The sequence below is a fragment of the Rutidosis leptorrhynchoides genome, chromosome 1 (assembly GCF_046630445.1).
Source record: "Rutidosis leptorrhynchoides isolate AG116_Rl617_1_P2 chromosome 1, CSIRO_AGI_Rlap_v1, whole genome shotgun sequence".
NCBI lineage: Eukaryota > Viridiplantae > Streptophyta > Magnoliopsida > Asterales > Asteraceae > Rutidosis > Rutidosis leptorrhynchoides.
In genome coordinates, this window is record NC_092333.1 from 496,214,957 (window position 1) to 496,237,754 (window position 22,798).

A 22,798-nucleotide genomic window follows, 5' to 3' on the forward strand; every position below is an offset into this window, starting at 1 on the left:
AGGCCAACCCTGCATTGTTCTGTTGTTCAATGATGTCATATGTATTTTTACTACAAAATACAGTACTGTGAGTTTCATTACTCCCTTTTTAAATGCTTTTGCAATATATATTTTTGGGACTGAGAATGCATGCGCTGTTTTTATAAATGTTTTACGAAATGGACACAAGTGATTGAAACTACATTATATGGTTGAATGATCGAAATCGAATATGCCCCTTTTTATATAGTCTGGTAATCTAATAATTAGGGAACATAAACCCTAATTGACGCGAACTCTAAAGATGGATCTATCGGGCCCAACAAGCCCCATCCAAAGTACCGGATGCTTTAGTACTTCGAAATTTATATCATGTCCGAAGGAGGATCCCGGAATGATGGGGATATTCTTATATGCATATTGTGAATGTCGGTTACCAGGTGTTCAATCCATATGAATGATATTTTTGTTTCTATGCATGGGACGTATGATTATGAGAAATGGAAGTATGAAATCTTGTGGTCTATTAAAATTTTGAAATGATTCTTTATGATAAACTAATGAACTCACCAACCTTTTGGTTGACACTTTAAAGCATGTTTATTCTCAGGTACGAAAGAAATCTTCCGCTGTGCATTTGCTCATATTAGGGATATTACTTGGAGTCATTCATGACATATTTCAAAAGATGTTGCATTCGAGTCGTTGAGTTCATCAAGATTATTATTAAGTCAATTATATTTGGATATATTATGAAATGCTTTACATGCCTGTCAACTGTCGATGTAACGAAAGTTTGTCTTTTAAAAACGAATGCAATGTTTGTAAAATTTATCATATAGAGGTCAATTACCTCGCGATGTAATCAACTGTTGTGAATCGTTTGTAATCGATATGGACTTCGTCCGGATGGATTAGGACGGGTCTTCACAGTTGGTATCAGAGCAGAGGTCTTAGCGAACCAGGTCTGCATTAGTGTGTCTAACTGATAAGTCGTTAGGAGGCATTAGTGAGTCTGGACTTCGACCGTGTCTGCATATCAAAAGTTTTGCTTATCATTTCTAGTCGGAAATCATCTGCTTATCATCCTTAGGAAATTACCTGCTTATCATTCTTAGTCTAGACACATCTTATTGCAATGATTGCATGAATAGTGTATAGATAAAATTTATATCTTATCGTATCTGCTAATCTATATCTTAGCGTATCTGTTACTGTAACTTTGCCTGACATATTCCGTAGATTCCTCCGTAACTTATGGGATGTTAGTATTATATATGCATATGTAAATTATGTATTGCAGGGTACTAATCTACATCCTATAATCTATTTCTTATCGAAAATCCTTCATCTGATCGTACGAGATGAATCCTGCAACCTGTTCGAGTCCCTCAGGTTTCGATAGCTATTCTGATAGTTATTCCGACAACTATTCCGACATAGATGTTCACCTAAGCTCCGAAAACAGCGTCACCGGCATGAATCAAACAATTAGCCATTATCAATTCATCTGATGGGTTCGTAGTCGACTTAATTAATGGAAACGCGCAGAAGGCAATCCCTTCCACCAACTGAATTCACCTCTTGACATTGAACCTGAAGCGTTTACCGGCGAACCTGTTCGAGACACCATTTTCAGTCTCATTTCCAGGGTAACTCGACAATATTATATTCTATCCATAATTCTGAATCTTATTCATCCACTCGTTCCGACCGACAATTATCCTGGAGTAATAAATCAACGAACTTCGCGCTCGAATAATCAATTCGGAGAATATGGTGCAAAATGTACCAGCTTCAACAACATCACCGGCACCAACAGTACCATCAATAACAGCACTAGTACCATCAGCAATCCATGCTTCAATATCATCATCTGTACTTTGAGTATGATCTTCGTTCTACGTATCGTTCTACCTCATTTATCTTCGTTCGACATGGCGAATATGTAATCTCTAAAGTTTTAGAGATTATTTATTCTAGTTCCAACCGAAAAGCAAATGAGTTTAATATCATATTAACTCATTAAATCCATGAATACATCTGAAGAAAATATATATGTATATATGTTTTCATAAAGATTGTAATTAAAAATTCTCTTGTACAAACTGTTAATGGTGAAAATATTTTAACGGGTAGTTAATACCCGAGGAATATTTAAATTTTACATTAATAAGTTACATTGTACGTTCTTCGAATCTGTTTCAACAGTCATATACTATCCTACTTACATCCACCGATATACAAATCCGTTCACCACAGAATAACCATATTCATCCAATTTAATATTTGGATTTTGATTTATCAGAATCCAACAAGTGGCATAATGAAGAAAACATTTGACAAAATAAAATTTGTTAGAAACAAACAAATTAACTATGAGAAATTTTGTTAAGAATCCACGCTAACTGTTCCTAGCTAATTGTTCCTAGCTAACTGATTACATTTTATTTATCGCAATTTAATTATCGCAATTTACATTCTCGCAATTTTATTTATCGTCATTTAATTTCTGTTATTTACTTTACGCACTTTATTTATCGTCATTTAAATTTCTGTTATTTATTTTTTTACGCACTTTAAATATCGGGACACGTATACAAGGTTTTGACATATCATATCGACACATCTATATATATTATTTGAAATCACCATAGACACTCTATATGCAGTAATGATCGAGTTCTCTATACAGGGTTGAGGTTGATTCTCAAATAATATATATACTTTGAGTTGTGATCGAGTCTGAGACGTATACGGGTCACGATACATATTAACCAATTCGAATATTATATATTAAATTATATATGAATTATTGGACTGTCAACTGTGGACTATCAACTGTAGACTGCCGACATTGGACAATTAAAATGAATTAAAATATTGATTATAAAATATGAAACTAAATAATTCTTCAAGTTTGCCACTTGATTTCATCCTAAACTTCAAATTATATCTTGACAATTACGATCTGCGTTCAAACTTTTCATGATGCTTGAAAACACATCAATCGAAAGGATGAGCTAACCACACTTCATCTACGGGAGAAAAGATTGATGCATTTAGTTATGCATCTGAAAAACTCTCAGAAACTGAGTAAACGTTTAACACATAGTTGTGCTAATTCCTTTAGTATTATTATTACCCAAAATAACTTGGTAATTCCTTTCAAAGTAGCAAATTTTGTCACAGCTCCAGCAAATCAACTTCGACTTTTCGTTCGAAACAACCTTATTATCACCTTGATTTATATGTATGCTCTTTTATTGTTACCAGGGAACCTTTCATATTCCACCATATTACCATCAGCGTTTAATCATCTAAAAACACAATTTTCCTGAAACCACCTCGGATTAATAACCGATGATTCAGATATCACAGCATTAAATGCAGAGGAAACAGAAAAAATGGTAGATGGCCTAAACAACCAAAAGTTTGATGATAAAGAAAGGAGTGTTAGGAACGCTCGATAGAAAATTGGGTATTGAAAAACAGATTAAGCTACCCATGAAGGAGACCAAGGACAAATACAAGAACCAAACCCTATATTCAAAGGATTCAGGTAATTCTGGATCCGTTGAAATCTTTAGAGAATATCTTGCTCCGAAGTCATGTTAGAATTTTACGGAAAATTTTTCTCTATCAACCATCCAACTTAGAAATTCCAAAATATCATCATCAATGTCTTCGATATTTCTGAGGATATTTTCATAAATATTCTCGTCCGAAAGTATATACCTCTTCGTGCTTCCTGGGTATCATTATATTGGAAACATTCAATAGAAAATTTAGTACCGAAAAGCAGATTATGCGAAACTATGAAGAAAGCCGTGGACAAATCACAAAGAATAAGTTTGACTTCAAAGAATCCAAATGATTCTGTTTCTGATGAAATCTTTAGCGAATACCTTGCTTCCGAATCTAAACCCTTACGGATAAATCTTCTTCATAATCCATCGATATTAGAAATTCCAAGATATCATCGTATCTTTCATTATAAATATCCTCCATATTTCTGAAGATATTTTCATAACTAATCAAATCTGAAATCATTAATCTCTTCGTGCTATCAGTGTTACATCATATAGAAACTGTTAGTTTTCTATATTCTGTAAACTTTCGAGTTTAAAATACGAATGTTTTGAAGTAGTGTTGGGAACTGATACATGAGTTAGTATAATATAATGACACTTGATCAACGTGATTATATTACAGTAAGTCATGCTGAGTTTCTAATGGAACGTGATGATTCACTGATCCTAACGTCATCATGTGCCATGTTACATAACTCTTTCATTCTACTTAACTTCGGAACATATCAAGAAAATGTATTCTTGATGATTCTATCTTCTGTAATTTTGATAAATTTGAAAATCAAATCGTACTATCACGTTCCACCCTACTTAGAACATTATTATCATTCGAAACTCTATATCTAAGAATTCTGGACCATTATTCGCTTGACTTGGAGTCGGGAAGAGAAAACAAGAGCAGGGAGCACCGAAAAATAAAAGGAAATAGAAAACTGATCATAAACACAGGAATTACAAACTGTGCATATCAATGTTTATCGAAACATAAAGACATGGGAGAATTAAAAACATTATAACCCCAAGGGCGAAGTAGAAGAAAACAGATTCCTCCGGTGGTAGTTGGAAAAGGAGAATAATTGATGCGATAGTAAGGATAAGGACAAGGATTAAAACTGGATGAAGCATATTTACTGATGAATTGAAAGTATGAATTAAAATATAGAAATTGGAAGTGGTGAGAAGTAATAGAACGGAAGAAGTTCATTTATAGTGAAAATACCAGACAGAGAAATCGAGACAGATGATCACATTTAATTATAGAGATCTTATTTTCCATAAATCCCGAAGAATCAAGATCTTATAGATTTTCTTTTAAATCCCTTGAATTCCGGAATCCAACCAAGACAACGTAAAAGGTTAAGACGCACCTTATTTTCTAAATTCAACCCTATTTACGTCAAAAGTTAAGGAAAATCTTATTTTCTTCAATTCATTTTTTTTACGATAGCTTCACTCATACGCTTCAAGTAACCGAATCGTTTAATTTATATTACTCGAAAACGATAAAACTCTATTTACCACTCATATTCGCCAGGACAACATTTTTATTGTTAGCCATGACGACCTCACTCAAATTTCGGGACGAAATTTCTTTAACGGGTAGGTACTGTGATGACCCGAGAATTTCCGATCAAATTCAAACTTGATCTTAATATAATTTCGACACGATAAGTAAAATCTGTAATGTTGAGTCTCGAAAGTTTTGAAATCTATATTCATGTAATTAATTATCCATTTGACCTTGACTAATTCCGACGATTCACGAACAATTTCTTGTAACCAAATATGTATATATATATAAATATAAATGTGAGTATATATATAATAGATAGAAATTATAAAAAGGTAATTTAAACATTTAAAATTAAATAAGTACAATAAGATATAAACTAAATAAGTTGTATATATTAAATGTAAATACAAGTTAAGAATATAATTAACATAATAATTTTCATTATTAATTATTAATACAATACTAATCTCAATACCTATATTAGTTTATTGAATATATTATAATTGTAATTTATGAATTATCATTATTATAATTGTTGTTATAAAGTATTAGTAATATAATTATTGTTGATGTAATTAATATTAAAAGTTATAAATATTATGATTATTAATGTTATCATTCTTATTACTAAACTTATTAATTAACATTAATATGATTATTAGTATCTTATTAGAATCATTGTTATTTATTGTTATTATTGTTAATAAAAGCAGTGATATTATTTTTATTATTATTATTATTATCATTTTATTATGATTGTTATTATTAAACCCAATAAAATTATCAATTTCTTTTTATGATCATTATTATTTGTTATTATTATTAATAGAATTATTGATAGTATTATTATTATTAATTTTATTATATTTTATATAATTATTACTAGTATTATATATACTTATTTATTTATTAACACAAAATTGTATGTAATCAGTTATATATATATATATGCAGAATCCATTTACATCACAATCAAATCATAACAAATTTTGTTTCTATCTATGAATATGTTAAACAACTTAGTCAATCGTACAAGCTGTTGAAAAATCACAAGTTTACTTTAAATTTTTTATTAATATTCGTACTGAACAAATGATTTTGTGTCGATCAAATTGCTTTAAACCAAGGATTTTAATCAAAGTTGGACACACTCAAGCAACTGCACGTTCTCCTATCAGTATCAATTAAAATTGCTGTATCAATTTTTTTTTGTTTAAAACAGATATAAACAAGAACAGACGACGTGTCCTGTTCTTAATACTTTTTCACAATGTCTCGATTTCCTATTTAATTCCAAATTGTGTTAATGCAGAGATGTTAGGAAACCTTCATTTAATCTATCTGTAAATTTACAAGTTTCAATTTTTAGTATCGATTATCAATTTCAGAAGTCAAATTTGATTTTAAAAAGTCAAACATTTGATTCATCACAAAATTTGATTACCTGTTAGTGTTTTAATTTCAATTGATGATTCTTGTATATTCCAATGATGATTTAGAAACTATTTCATGTAGATATCATTTACCAAAAAGTCCCAAAAATCAAATTTAATTTTTTTTTTGCTATTAAACAGTCGTCGCTGTTGGCTGTCTTTCTGTTATTTTTTTTTTTTTCAAGAAATTTAAAGACTCATATGGACTGATTATGATTCGTATGAAAGTCCTAAAGTAGAGACATAATGTGTTGAGGCTAATTTTGAGCTTGGTCGATTGAGTACTTGAGAGAAGAAGAAGAAAAAGGAAGCATAAGCAATACGGGTTAAATATAAATTTTTGCTGTGTTATTTCGGATAATGGGCGACAGCCCAGTTGGTTTAAGGATCGTGTTGGGTTACGAGAGGTCACGGGTTCGAGTCTCGGGTATGGCATAAATTTTTTAAAAAGGCCTTGAGGTAGTTTTCCTTTTCCATTTTCATTTTCATTATTATTATTATTATTATTATTATTATTATTATTATTATTATTATTATTATTATTATTATTATTATTATTATTATTATTATGGTTATTGTTATTATTATTGTTAGTGTTACAATTATTATTATTATTACTAATAAGTGTTAGTTATCAATTATCATTATTATTATTACAAGTAAAGTTATAACTAAAAATATTGTTATTATTACTATGATTATTATATTTATTAACTAATAATAGATGAATTATTATTATCATTATGTTCACATAAATACTCTGACTAATAATACTAACATTTTGATTAAGTAACGTCATTAGGTATTATTAGCAATATTATTAGTAATATTAATATCAATATAAATATTATTATGATTAAAAATTATTATTATAGTTATCAAGAAAGTAATATAAACCATTACAATTATCGGTAATATTAGCATTTGCATCATTTTAGACTTATTATTTTTAGTAACAAAAGTATTATTATTAAGACTACCATTAGTAACAAGATAGTTATAAATATTATTATTATCCAGTAATAAGTATTATAAGATTATAAATCATCATTCTCGGAACCATTATCATTATTAAATTTTTCATTTTATTAAAAACTACTGTTATTATTATTATTATTATTATAAGATTTAACATTAAAACTATTAGTAGTATTACCATTATCATTATATTATCATTACAAATATTATCTTAGTATTATCAAAGATACCGTTTTAACAAACAAATGGTATATATAAATAAAATGTATTTAGTACATATAACCTAACAAAACTTATATTCTTAAAATATATAAAATGAATATGTAATGAAATATATAAATATTTGATATAAAAGTATATCACTAATAATAATATATATGTTTGTTCGATTACAAATATATGTTTTAATATATATATGAATAATATAGGTTCGTGAATCCAAGGCCAACCCTGCATTGTTCTGTTGTTCAATGATGTCATATGTATTTTTACTACAAAATACAGTACTGTGAGTTTCATTACTCCCTTTTTAAATGCTTTTGCAATATATATTTTTGGGACTGAGAATGCATGCGCTGTTTTTATAAATGTTTTACGAAATGGACACAAGTGATTGAAACTACATTATATGGTTGAATGATCGAAATCGAATATGCCCCTTTTTATATAGTCTGGTAATCTAATAATTAGGGAACATAAACCCTAATTGACGCGAACTCTAAAGATGGATCTATCGGGCCCAACAAGCCCCATCCAAAGTACCGGATGCTTTAGTACTTCGAAATTTATATCATGTCCGAAGGAGGATCCCGGAATGATGGGGATATTCTTATATGCATATTGTGAATGTCGGTTACCAGGTGTTCAATCCATATGAATGATATTTTTGTTTCTATGCATGGGACGTATGATTATGAGAAATGGAAGTATGAAATCTTGTGGTCTATTAAAATTTTGAAATGATTCTTTATGATAAACTAATGAACTCACCAACCTTTTGGTTGACACTTTAAAGCATGTTTATTCTCAGGTACGAAAGAAATCTTCCGCTGTGCATTTGCTCATATTAGGGATATTACTTGGAGTCATTCATGACATATTTCAAAAGATGTTGCATTCGAGTCGTTGAGTTCATCAAGATTATTATTAAGTCAATTATATTTGGATATATTATGAAATGCTTTACATGCCTGTCAACTGTCGATGTAACGAAAGTTTGTCTTTTAAAAACGAATGCAATGTTTGTAAAATTTATCATATAGAGGTCAATTACCTCGCGATGCAATCAACTGTTGTGAATCGTTTGTAATCGATATGGACTTCGTCCAGATGGATTAGGACGGGTCTTCACATTGACTTTGGTCCCGGTTCCGGATTTTCGAACGTCCTTGCGTACAATTTAATATCTTGTATTTTGCGTTTCGCGTCTTGTACTCTTGTAATTTTGAGACATTTCTTATCAATAATTGGAACCACTTTGATTGTACTTTGTACTTTTGAGCTTTTTGGTCGTTTGCGTCTTCAATTCGTCGAATCTGTCTTTTGTCTTCACCTTTTATTATTTAAACGAATATCACTTGTAAATAGAACAATTGCAACTAAAAGCTTGTCTTTCTTGAGGGATAATGCTATGAAATATATGTTCGTTTTTAGCATTATCAATTATTTTAGCATCAATAATATTCATCACAAATTACAATTTTATTGGATTGTTCTCACTCATACCTGTGCCATCTTTGACGAAAACATTTTTTGAAAGCTTCTGTAATAAGATTCTTTCAGACTTCCTTCTTCTTGGTGGAGGAATGAGTTTCATTCTGAAATTTGTTAGCTCTGCATCAATATGTCTAATCAGTGGATCTTGCTCTGTATTAACATCTTCCATCAAGATTTCTTCATCAATATCGTCAGAAAACTTTGCAACTTTTTCTGCTTCATTAACCTTTTTAGACACTCAATCTTTTATTTCTTGAACCACAAAATCTTCTTCTTTATCTACATTTTCTTCTTCGTCTTCGTTCATCACCATCTGGACATCATCATATGAAACATACTCTGCATCTTCTTCAATCACTGCATCTTCTTTTTCATTGATGTTGTCATGAACATTTAAATTTTCATCAGGCATTTCTTTTTCAACATCCTGTTCATTAACAAACATGAATAACTAAATGTGGTAAGTAATTTAAAAGTCTAGAAAAAAACAACATTTAGTTAAATCAGTTACCTTTATGTGTTTCAATTGTTTCACTATTTTTTTGGTGAATTTCTGATGTTCAACATCCTCATCATCATCAACATTCTTTTCATTTTCACCTTCCCCTTCATCAGCACCTTCCACTAAATTATCAACTTTTCATTCATCAGCACATTCCACTTCATCTTCATCATCAGCCCTCTCATCAACATCTTTTTCATCTTCATCATTCTCTTCATCATCAACATCTTCTTCATCATTATCATCATTATCTTCATCATCAACATCCTCACCATCATCACTCTTTTCATTTTCCTGAGCCCATTCATCAGCACCTTCCACTTCATTATCACCTTCATCTTCATTATCAGCCTTCTCATCAACATTCTTTTCATCTTCATCATTCTCTTCATCATCAACATCTTCATCATCATCATCATCATCATCATCATCATTCTCTTCATCCTCTTCATCATCAAGCTTTTCATTTTCCTGAGACTTCTCATTAGCACCTTCCACTCCATTATCACCGTCATCTTCATCATCAGACTTCTATTCATCATCAACATCATCTTCATGATCAGAATTCTCATCAACATCCTCTTCATCATCTTCTTTCTCTTCATCATCTACATCTTCTTCTTCATCATCATTCTCTTCATCATCATCATCATTATCTTCATCAATAACATTCTCTTCATCATCATGCTTTTGGTTTTCCTGAGACTTCTGATTAGCAAACATGAAATATAAAATGTAGTAAGTAAGCATTTAAATATTGTAAGAAACATAACATCAGTTAAATCAGTTACCCTCGTTCCTTTATCGTCTGATTTCTGTTTCTTTGTGATTTTGCTGTATCCTATTGTGCTACTTATACCCCTTTTTCGACCACCGTGTTCCTTCCCCACATGAGTTAACAAGGCATTCCCGCCTTCTTTATCTGTCCTAACCTGGAAAAAAAAACACAAGTAATCAATTATAGAAAAATTATAAGTTGGTTAGTCTAAAAATTCAAATATAAATATATTTCAATTTTCTCTATAAGCGGCGCAAATGTTTCTACTGCCGTCTTCCCTTTGTCATCCGGCTTCATCCTGCCCAGCACGTAATACCTCGCTGCAGGATCTTTGATATTGTGGTATGGTGTACGTTTATGAGGATCATTTGCTTCTGTATCCTATTGTGCTTTTTTCCCACGATATCCCGAACTACCAACTCGAGCATACTTTTCTTTTTCTTTTTGTAAAGCGTTTTTCCTGCCTTTTTCTCTTAGTTCCTACACAGTTTTAATGCGATTAAATGCCTTTTTCAAAGCGTTACAATATCACAATGTACCTCCAAACCTGATACAAATCAGGTTGAATGGCACTTACTCGTCTAGCAGGCGTATCTTCGAGTTCACAAAATTTTTCCCATTTTTCTGGAGTTATGAAATCGTAATCTTTTACTTCCACATAAGGAAGTTTGCCTTCATGCATATACGTTCTTAACTTGTGCTTGAATCTCGTAAACGCTGTGTTGCATTTTTGCAGTGTTGTTTTTCGTGCAAAATCGTCTTCAATATTATGAAGTTGTTGTAACCTATATAAATAAAAAGTAATTAAACAAAATCTTAGATTTTAATACCTTTATTTTGTTCCATAAAGTTTGTTTTTGATCAGGAGACACATGCTTCCAATCCTTTACAAGGAAATCACAAGTGCTCCTAGTTAAGACGCCAATGTTGCTCGAAAAAATAGCTTGGGTTTTTCCAGTAGCTTGGCCAAACTCGTCAAATTCAATCTTCAACTTAACAACCGCTGACTTCTTTTTCAGTTTATTTACACTTCTTTTTTTATTTTTTTGTTGCATCTGTACACAAAATGAAATAGAAAAGATACACATCAAATGCAATAGAAAAGATACACATCTAAGCACCTGCATATACAAATTAAGATAATAGTACAACAAACACAGGCTTATACACAGGCTTATACACCTTAATATCATTTCAAACACATGCAGTCTTATTATTGTGTTATGAATAACACAGCAAACATATCACACATACACAAAATGCAATAACAAGGAAATTAACCGAACTCATAATCAAACCCATTTCAAAGACTAAATGCGCGACAATAATATTCACGTTTTTTTCTGAACCAAAAAAAGTAATAAATTTAGATGATCAAATATACAAAATTAATTATTAATTATAATTACTGATAGGAATTAACCTTTGAAATACACTCTTTTTCTCTTGTGATAAGTTGCTTCGTGTAAGGCATGGTAGCAAAGTAGAATCGTGCTGAGACCGAATCTATATTAGAATAGAAATCGAATAGGTTATCGAACAATTAGGGTTTACAGATTCAAGTGATTTGGGTTACTTCGCGGTTTTTTTTAGAACACAGACAGATAAAAACTCAATTGAGGTAACAAAAGAGAAATGATAATGAGGTAATGGGATTATGATCGATAAAAACTCAATTGATTTTGATTTGGGGTTTTTTTTAACAGTAGACGATACGTGATATTTTTATAGAAAATAAATGTAAATCAGTCAGGTTAACACAATTGCTTAGATGGTTAGGATGTTGCTTGGTAGAGAGGAGGTCGTGGGTTCTAGTCCCTTTTCCAACTTTTTACATTCTTAATTATTAATAATGTATTAAGTTTTTCAATGTTGCTTGTAGATGGATCAGAATACTTGGATGTACGAGATAGGTCGCGCTACCTCTGAGTTTATGGATAGTGTAGATGAATTTATTACAGTTGTCGAGACTGATCAACTAGAAAAAGTAAACTCCGCAATTAGTTGTCCTTGTAAGAAATGCAAAAATGCACGGTGGTATGCAGATTCAACCGATATTAAAAGTCATCTAATTTCACACGGATTTATGAGAGGGTACACATGTTGGTCTTTTCATGGTGAGTCATTAGCTGACCTTAACCCGTCTGTTTCGGATAAGGATACCGATAATGAAGACGATTCATACAATAGTGACAATAATGTTAATTTTGATGACATGTTTGACGATTTGGATATGGAGGATAATGTTGCTGATAAGTATCATGACAGATTACAACAACTATTTGTTAACGCTGAAAAACCTTTATATACCGGTTTTATGAATTTTTCAAAACTTTCGGCCGTGATACAACTGGTTAATTTAAAATCAAACAATGGTTGGAGCGACACAAGTTTCACTAGCCTGTTTGAGTTGTTGAACAAAATGCTACCAGAAGGTAATGAGTTGCCGGTTTCAATATACCAAGCAAAGAAATTAATGTGCCCAATGGGATTGGAAATACAGAGAATACATGCTTGTCCAAATGATTGTATGTTATACAGGAATGAAGACAAAGACCTTCATCAATGTAAGGTATGTGGTACATCTTGGTATAAACGTGGAAAATCGACTGATAATGTTGATAGTGATGTGTCGGAAAATGGACCTCCTGCAAAATTATTGTGGTACTTGCCTATCATACCAAGATTAAAGAGATTATTTGCGAATGAGAAAGATGCAAAATTATTACATTGGCATGCTGAAGATCGTAAAAATGATGGTAAAATGCGACATGTGGCCGATTCACTTCAATGGAAAAATTTTGATAAAGATTTTGAAGAATTTGGGGATGAGATACGTAATATAAGGTTCGGACTCAGTTCAGATGGAATTAATCCGTTCGGAGATTTGAGTAGCCGTCACATCACGTGGCCTGTTCTTCTATGCATTTATAACCTACCGCCTTGGCTATGTATGAAAAGAAAATACATAATGATGTCTCTTTTGATTCAAGGCCCAAAGCAACCTGGAAACGACATTGATGTTTATTTGCAACCATTAGTTGATGAAATGATGGAATTATGGAGTACCGGCATACAAGTTTATGATGCATTCAAGAAAGAATACTTCCAACTACGGGCAATGCTTTTTTGCACCATTAATGATTTTCCTGCTTATGGTAATTTGTCTGGATATAGTACGAAGTGGAAAAAGGCATGTCCTATTTGTGAGGAAAATACTCACTCGATATGGCTCACAAATTGTAAGAAACTGGCATTTATGGGGCATCGGAGAGAGCTTGCTGAGAATCACCCGTATCGTAAAAAGGCTGATTTATTTGATGGTACTATAGAGGATAGAAAACTACCAGCACCGTTGGATGGAGAAACTACACTCTCCAAAGTTGCTAATATAAAAGTTGTGTTGGGAAAGAAAGGTTTTGGTCCTCCAAAAGGTATTTGGAAGAAAAAGTCTATTTTTTGGAAATTACCCTACTGGAAGCATTTACGAGTCCGACATTGTATTGATGTTATGCATATTGAGAAAAATGTGTGTGAAAGTTTGATAGGGTTACTGTTGAACATTCCTGGAAAAACAAAAGATGGAATTAAAGTTAGAAGGGACATGGAATTAATGAATATCAGACCAGAGCTACAACCTAAAGATATTGATGGAAGGTCCACCAAGTTTCTTCCTCCGGCCTGTTACACTATGTCGAAGGTCGAGAAAACTAAATTTTGTCAATGTTTACATGGTATTAGGGTTCCATCAGGATACTCTGCTAACATTAGGAAGTTGGTTTCGATGAAAGATTTGAAGTTATTTGGTATGAAGTCACATGATTGTCATGTACTAATGACCCAGATGATTCCTATCACAATTCGTGGAATTCTTCCCAACCGTATTCGACACACAATAACAAAACTATGCTTATTTTTCAACATGATTCATTCAAAGGTGATTGATCCTGATATGCTGGATGAATATCAAAGAGATATCATACTTACTCTTTGCGAACTTGAGATGTACTTTCCACCTTCTTTCTTTGATGTCATGGTTCATTTGGTATCTCATATTGTAGGAGAAATAAAGGCATGTGGTCCAGTTTTCTTACGGTATATGTATCCATTTGAAAGATATATGGGTATCTTGAAAGGTTATGTAAGGAACCTTAATCGACCAGAAGGCAGTATCGTTGAAGGATATGCATCCGAAGAGGTGATCGAATTCTGCACAAACTATATGGATGGGTTTAAAAGTGTCGGGATTCCACAAAGTCGTCATGAAGGAAGACTAGCAGGTCAAGGGACACTTGGGCGCAAGACGGGGTATTCAAATGTTGCCAATTATCAAGAGGCTCATTTTCATGTCTTACAACACACTACATCTATTGATCCGTTCATATAAGAACACATGGCGTTCTTGAGACAACAAAACCCTAAAAAGAGTGCAAAGTGGTTGGCAAATCAACATAAAATAACTTTTTCAGAATGGTTGAAAGACAAAGTTAGGAGGACACTTCCAAATATTGATAAAACGGTCGAAGCTTTGGGATTCGCCCCTAAACATGTGTTTCAATATCAAGGATATGACATAAACGGGTATACCTTTTACACTAAAGCTCAAGACAAGAGGAGTAAAATGCAAAATAGCGGTGTCACGGTGATAGCCTCGTCGACGGAATTCACCATGGTCAATCGTGAAGAAAGATCAAGGATCGCTAAAAAATCTTATTATGGTGTCATTCAAGAAATATGGGAATTAGATTATGGTGATTCGTACACTATACCCTTGTTCAAGTGTAAGTGGGTTGATAATGACCGCGGTGTTCAAGTTTATGAAGATGGTTTTACAACTGTTAATCTTTCCACCAATGGATATAAAGAAGAACCATTCATTCTAGCAAAAATAGTTACTCAAGTATTCTTTATCGAAGACCCAAAGGATCCTAGATGGCATGTGGTTCAGTATGGAAAACGACAGATTGTTGGTGTCGAGAACGTTGTTGATGAGGATGAGTACGACCAATTTGACGAGTTACCGCCATTTTCAATCGGTGTTCAACCTATGAATGAAGTTGTTGTTGGAAATAATACGATATACTTTAGAGAAGACCATCAGGAAGGAGACGAGGTTGCAGACACATAAAAATTGTTAAAACCTATGATTGATTACCTTTTTTTTTGTACACACACGGGTATATTTTTTAATGACTTATGCAACATGTCTTTTATGTCTTTTGTTAATTTTTTTTACCATGAAAAATTTACTTTATGTTATTACCTTTTAAATTAATAATAACAATCTATACATTACATATACAAATAATTCTAAAACACACACACACACACACACACACACACACACACACACACACACACACACACACACACACACACACACATATATATATATATATATATATATATATATATATATATATATATATATATATATATATATATATATATATATATATATATATATATGCATATTTTTCAATATTAATAACGGGAACAAACCGCGATCACCAGACCATCCAACTTCTTCGTATACCCTAAACCATCCCACTTCATCATCAAACCACCGGAAACACCCTACTACATCATCATAGAACGGCGATTATTGGACGAACGAAATCGATTTTGTCCTCACGGCTGAAGGATCGTCTCAAATACAGGTATTGATGGTTTTTTTAGTTATCTAATTGTTCTTTACTCGAATATTCTTGCTATTGACGTAATGACCATAAAATCATACTATTATACTTGAATCGAGTTGTGTTATTAGGAAACAATAATCAAAAATTAGGTTATATACATGCACATTTTGTCTTAGATTATTCAGAAAATGGACACAATAGGGTTTAAAAGTGGTTAATAGATGCTGCGGAAAGAGTCTAAGATATTTTGTGTTAAAGACGAAGTGCCCTAAATATCAGACTATTATATCTAAATCTAATTGTGTTAATTTGACCATAATTATTATTGTTACCTACATAACTGATATGTACATATATGTTGATTTTACAGAAGCAGAAATAATCTCTGAAGTTGTCATTTATGGCTACCTACAATCGTCCACCATCGTTCATCCACATAATATGATTAGCAGATAAGCTTGAACTGGTATTGTTTCGTTGCTGTTTTAACCTTAAAATTATATATTTTATACAGCAAAACCATTGTAAGACATACCAGGTTATTATGTTTTGTTACAGGCTTTGCCACATGAATGGTATGTTGACCATTATGATACCATGGTTCCAAGACATTCTGTTATCATCCACACCCTGCTAGGATATAAATCTAAAGTTACATTTTCGATGAATGATCGTAGTCGTATGATACTTGGCGATGGCTGGTTGAAGATCATGAATGATCTTGATATTGGAGACGGTGATATCCTGCTAATGACTAATGACTGGAATCGACAAAAGAAACTATGAGTTGGCTATTTACTCACCTGACCTATTTCAAAATAATTTTTATGATCCATTCACATCTTTCAAAGTATTGACTCGAATTTAGGAAAAAGTGTATGCAAATGCTCCATACAGACGTTTCCCTTCATTCATGAAATTCGTCAACAATCCAAATGAACCAGGATTGGTATGTTCATTTTTCGCTCTCGCATATGTAACACACATTTAGTATGTGTACATGATTATTATCTTAACAAATTAGTATTATATTTATTTAACAAAAATAGCATTATTTTTGATTGGATGTAGATACTGCCAAAGGAATGGTTAACAACTACTTTCGGAAACTCTGGACCCAAACAACAAATGATTGTTCACTTTCAAAGCTGGTACAACAAAAGGGTGGTGGTAATCTCAGTTGAAGACGATGTTGTTTTGTGGGAAGGATGGTCTGAGTTGCTTACAGACCTTAAAGTGGCGTCTGGTGATTGTATGATCTTTTATGCAACTGATTTGGAAAATCTTGAGCTGGTGCTTTATGACCACCGTGGTGTAGAAAAGGGTTGTTTATTGACTTTTTAGCTGATGGACAATGATGTTTCTACTAACTGGGAAAGAGGATCAACTTCCCAATCCATTCCTGAAATCATTTACATTGATGACAGTTCAGACAGTGATACCGAAAGTGATACCTCAGAAGATGAACCAATGCCTCAACAACATCAACATCCTGATCGTGTTGTGATTATCAAAATACCGTCTGGTAACTTGTTGGTACGCTTCTTATCTATTTAAAGTTTAACATTCATCAACTGATAAATGGTGGTACACTACTTGTCTTATCTTTTTACATATCAACGTTTTATGCTTCATCATTATAGAATAACAATTTGGTTAAACCGTTGGCTAAATATGTATTTTCTTTTTCGTTAGCGTCTTCCAACGGAGTTTATTGGACTCCCAAGACTGAGGAGTGGGTGTTATGTGAGTTGCTTTAATCATGATGGTGATGAATTCCAGTGGCGTTTGAAGCAGGAGACAGGGAAAAAGAAACCAAATCTGGCAGTTACTTACGGTTTTCCAGAATACCGATCAATCAATGGCCTGATTCCTGGTCAATATTATGAACTAACGTACAATCTGGAGCAACAAAACTTTTATATTTAGTTGGTTGATTTAAACAATTGTACTTACTATTGGTGTATAAGTGCTGTACATTCTGGATGTTGTTAGGTTACATATTTTTTGTTGCACTTGTACCATGTATTTAAGTGTGTTTGTTGTAAACTTTTGGATATGGTAATGTTTTCCAATGATGCATGCAGTTTAGTAATATTTACTTCTTGCATTACTTTTGATTACAAATCTGCAACTTAATGCAATTTTAAGCATTTACCAATGATGGAAAAATAGACTCATTTAAAACATACATTTCATTATAAAATCTTCTACATTTACTACATTGAAAAAGCCAAATACATACAATTTACCATGACAAGTGAACCAGCTTTTAAGGTTGTTACTTTTGACGCGCAACTTCAAATATGATCAAACTTGAATTAGACAAAATAGTTTATTGTGCACTACAATGTTCCATTAGTAAACAAGATTAAAGAACCTACACATTGAACAATAATTGTATGCGATTACGGTAGTAATTTACCAAACATCAACATCGACTATTAAATACGAACATAATTTACATATCATAATATAGAATTCTTACATACATTAGTAAATCTAAAACATAAATTGTACTCCGGTGAGGAACTAAAAAAGTTATCAAAACATGTACACGTGCAAATCGTACATAGACTACAACTACTCCACAAATTAGAGTTATTAAAACTACACTATCAAAAGACTATTGACCCTAATGAGATTGTTAAAGTGGGTGGCGTCCATCCATGACCATGAAAAAACTCTTGTACCGACGTGAGAACCCAATCATACACCTATCACCCACTTTGTACTCATTCAAAGCCACAAAGTACTCCCATCCTTTCGAAACAAAAAGCTTTTTTTGGTTACATCTGTGGCCTGTTTTATGTCCCACCAATGGAATATCCCTTCCATATCCAAGCATATATAGGTTCAGCCAGCCTTGAGTTCTCGGATGCGGTTAAAGTCCTCAGGTAGTTCCTAAATGACATTGACATATTATTTGTTAATGATTTCATAATTATTTGTCATTGCTATATACACAAATACGTTTAACTGTTTCTCTAAAAAAGTATCTAACTCACCCAAAAAGTTCCCCTTGGTATGTCGAAGAAGATGTATGTGACATCAACGGTGCTCCATATGTTGTACCTTTCAGCTCTATTCAGCTGGTCAAGGGCGAGTGCACGTGTTTGACTAGTAGAGGCATCATTGTTTCCAGCTGTATTTGTGATTCAATTCATTAATATGAAAACAAAGAACAAAATACTCAATTACATCACAGATCGATTGTTAGATTTTAAATGGTTAGATAAAATGTATATGCTGTCATTTTGAAACCTAAGCAAACTATATTGGTATTGTAGCTTGAAAGTTCACAATACATATTGCTTTAACATAAATCAAACCCTAAGTAAACTGTTGGGAATCTGCAGATAATTAGCAAATAATATATGCATGTGCAATATCATAAATGAACATTTGGTATGAAATTAAAGGTATAACATAATAAATTTACAGACTCACACCTGCATGAGTGTAATTCAAAAAAAAAAAAACACTGATATTATATATCCACATAACTGTGAGATAAAATCGATTCTGGTTCAAATAAAAAAGCATAAATACATGTGAAGTGTAGATCTGTTGTTTGATTTTAATAATTTACAATAAACAAATGTGATGATAAACTTTGTTCTAAATTTTTTAGGTTTTCAATTCGGAAAACCCTGTGCTTACAGTTAATAAACAACAATTTTTGTTTTAGAAAACACATTAACCTGAGCTCGACATGGCGGGAGATGGTTGTAGTTGATCACTATTGCAAGTACAGAGATGGTGGCAGGTGAAAAGATACTCAGTATGAGGTACTTGAGAAGGTGAGGGATTTTTTGTATTGCCTTTTTTTTAAACAGATATTTTTTAAAAATACCGGTTCATTTTTGCCTGGGCCGGGTCAAGTAGCGTATTACGGTGTATTAAAAAATACCAAATATTTTACTATAGGTAAAATAGCTAAACTTCTTCATCATCAGATCAGCTTAATGGCCAAATCCCACCATTTGGTCTCGAAAATTTCAAATTAACCGCCAACCTAATTAACACCACTAATTGACACAAAACAACCCGATCATAATTGAAACAAACCTCCAGTCTCATTCACTGTTTTATTATTTTCACAAACCCTAGCAGTGATCCATACTCCCACGAACTCTGTAGGTAACTGCAGAAACCCCCTAATTTCGATAAATTCTACAACTTGATACATCAAACATCATGGTACGTTTATGATTTCAATTCTATTGTATGCATACCTAGAACTACTAGTATTGTTAAGGTATTAGTCTTGTAATTATTGTTAGCTTCTTATTATTGATTTTTTTAATGTATACAGAGCCAAAACAATAGGCCTAAACGAGGAGTTAGCAAACTTAAAGAAAAATCAGTGATTCCATTTATGGTTGAATTTGACGAATTTGGGCATGCTATAGGAAAATATCAAGCTTTGTTTGGTAGTAACATAGGTGTTCTTACAAGGCGTAGGATTGACTTTCTTGAGGATGATTGGAAAGTAGTATCTGACGATGAGAAAGACGCGTTATGGTTGGACATAAAGGTATCAAATCATAACTTATAAGAATTTTGTTTCATAAAGGTATCAGAATTTGTTAAACTAATGTTTAATTATATATATGTAACAACATTTACAGCAACATCATTTTATCAAAGATGATTTTACGAAGAAACAAACGCTTCATCATTGCAACGGGGCTTTTAAGAGATTCAGGGCCAAGTTAAGAATGTATATGGTTCAAGGCAAGCTTCCTTATCAAGAAGTTCCTGATAACGGTTTCATAACTCCAGTAAAATGGACAGAATTTTGTCAACTTGAAAACACACCAGCAAAAAGGGTTAGTGTTATGCATTTGCTTTTAAGCATGTATGGAATTACATTTTTAAATTGATGGCAACTAATGTGCTTTTTAATCCCATGCAAATTGTAAAGGAATTACGAGAAAAAGGCAGAGCAAACACCTTGAAACAATCAAAAGATAATTACGCCCGTGTAGGTCATTCAGGTTATTGAGGCCATAAAGAAGAATGGGAGTCGGAGAAAAAAGATCCTGAAAGGCGTACCGTATACCACGATATCTCTAATCCTGCTGCAAGGAATTATGTACTCGGAAGGATGAAGCGAACGAAAGAATCGAAGAGGCCAATAGTTCCAGATACGAATGTGTCCCTTGTAGATAAAATTGTAATATACTTTAAATTGATTTTATAGCCTTATTAACCTAGAATTGTTTTATAACCGATTAATTTTCTTGTTTTGTTCCAGGTTAATACAGATAAAAAAGGTGATGATGCCTTGTTAGTGAATGTGGAGAAAGAACACGGCGGTAGAACCAGTGGCGTTAGCAGCATGCTGGGATATAGCAAATTCGGTAAGAAACAAAAGGGAGAGCAATTCGTAACAATGGAAAAGGTACAGGAATTTGTGGCTCAGGAGGTGCAAAGGGTTGTGGTACTGGAAAGAGAAAAAACAGGAATACATGAAACTTCACATGAAAGAGCTACAACACCTGAACATCATTACCCGACAGAACATCACGATACGACAGGAAATATGCAACTGGTAGACGAACAAGTCGACGAACCGGTAGACACACTGGATGTAGAGACCCGTCCTAATCCATCCGGACAAAGTCCATATCGATTATAAATGATTCACAACAGTTGATTTCATCGCGAGGTACTTGACCTCTATATGATACATTTTACAAACATTGCATTTGTTTTTGAAAAGACAATCTTTCATTACATCGAAAGTTGACAACATGCATACCATTTCGTAATATATCTTAATATAATTGACTTTAAAATAATTTTGATGAACTCAACGACTCGAATGCAACGTCTTTTGTAATATGCGATGAATGACTCCAAGTAATGTCTCTAATATGAGCTAATGCACAGTGGAAGATTTCTTTCATACCTGAGAATAAACATGCTTTAAAGTGTCAACCAAAAGGTTGGTGAGTTCATTACTTTAACATAAATAATCATTTCATAATTTTAATAGACCACATGATTTCATATTTCCAATTCTCATAAATAAACGTCCCATGCATAGAGACAAAAATATCATTCATATGGATTGAACACCTGGTAACCGACCTTAACAAGATGTATATAGAATATCCCCATCATTCCGGGATCCTCCTTCGGACATGATATAAATTTCGAAGTACTAAAGCATCCGGTACTTTGGATGGGGCTTGTTGGGCCCGATAGATATATCTTTAGGATTCGCGTCAATTAGGGTGTCTGTTCCCTAATTCTTAGATTACCAGACTTAATAAAAAGGGGCATATTCGATTTTGATAATTCAACCATAGAATGTAGTTTCACGTACTTGTGTCTTTTTCGGAAAACATTTATAAAGCAGCGCATGTATTCTCAGTCCCAAAAATATATATAGCAAAAGCATTTAAAAAGGGAGCAAATGAAACTCACCTAATGTATTTTGTAGTAAAAATACATATGACAACATTAGACAAACTGAACAATGCAGGGTTGGCCTCGGATTCACGAACCTATATCATTTGTATATATATTAATATACATAATGGTAATCGAGTAAATATTTATATATATATATATATATAAATATGTTAGTTATATCCTTTTTATATTATTATTATATATATATGTATATATATGTTTCGTATATTTATTT

The 22,798-nt window shown here is 32.5% G+C and overlaps 1 protein-coding gene across 1 annotated transcript; it reads left to right on the forward strand.

Moving 5' to 3' along the window:
* Positions 1–12,374: 12,374 nt before the first annotated feature.
* LOC139840958 (uncharacterized) lies at positions 12,375–14,879 on the forward strand. The gene has a single exon (XM_071831201.1). It carries the CDS (start codon positions 12,375–12,377, stop codon positions 14,877–14,879), a length of 2,505 nt encoding a protein of 834 aa, XP_071687302.1.
* Positions 14,880–22,798: the final 7,919 nt, after the last annotated feature.

Coding starts and splice junctions, on each gene's coding strand:
- LOC139840958 (XM_071831201.1), top strand. CDS start 12,375: ATGGATCAGAATACTTGGATGTACGAGATAGGTCGCGCTACCTCTGAG.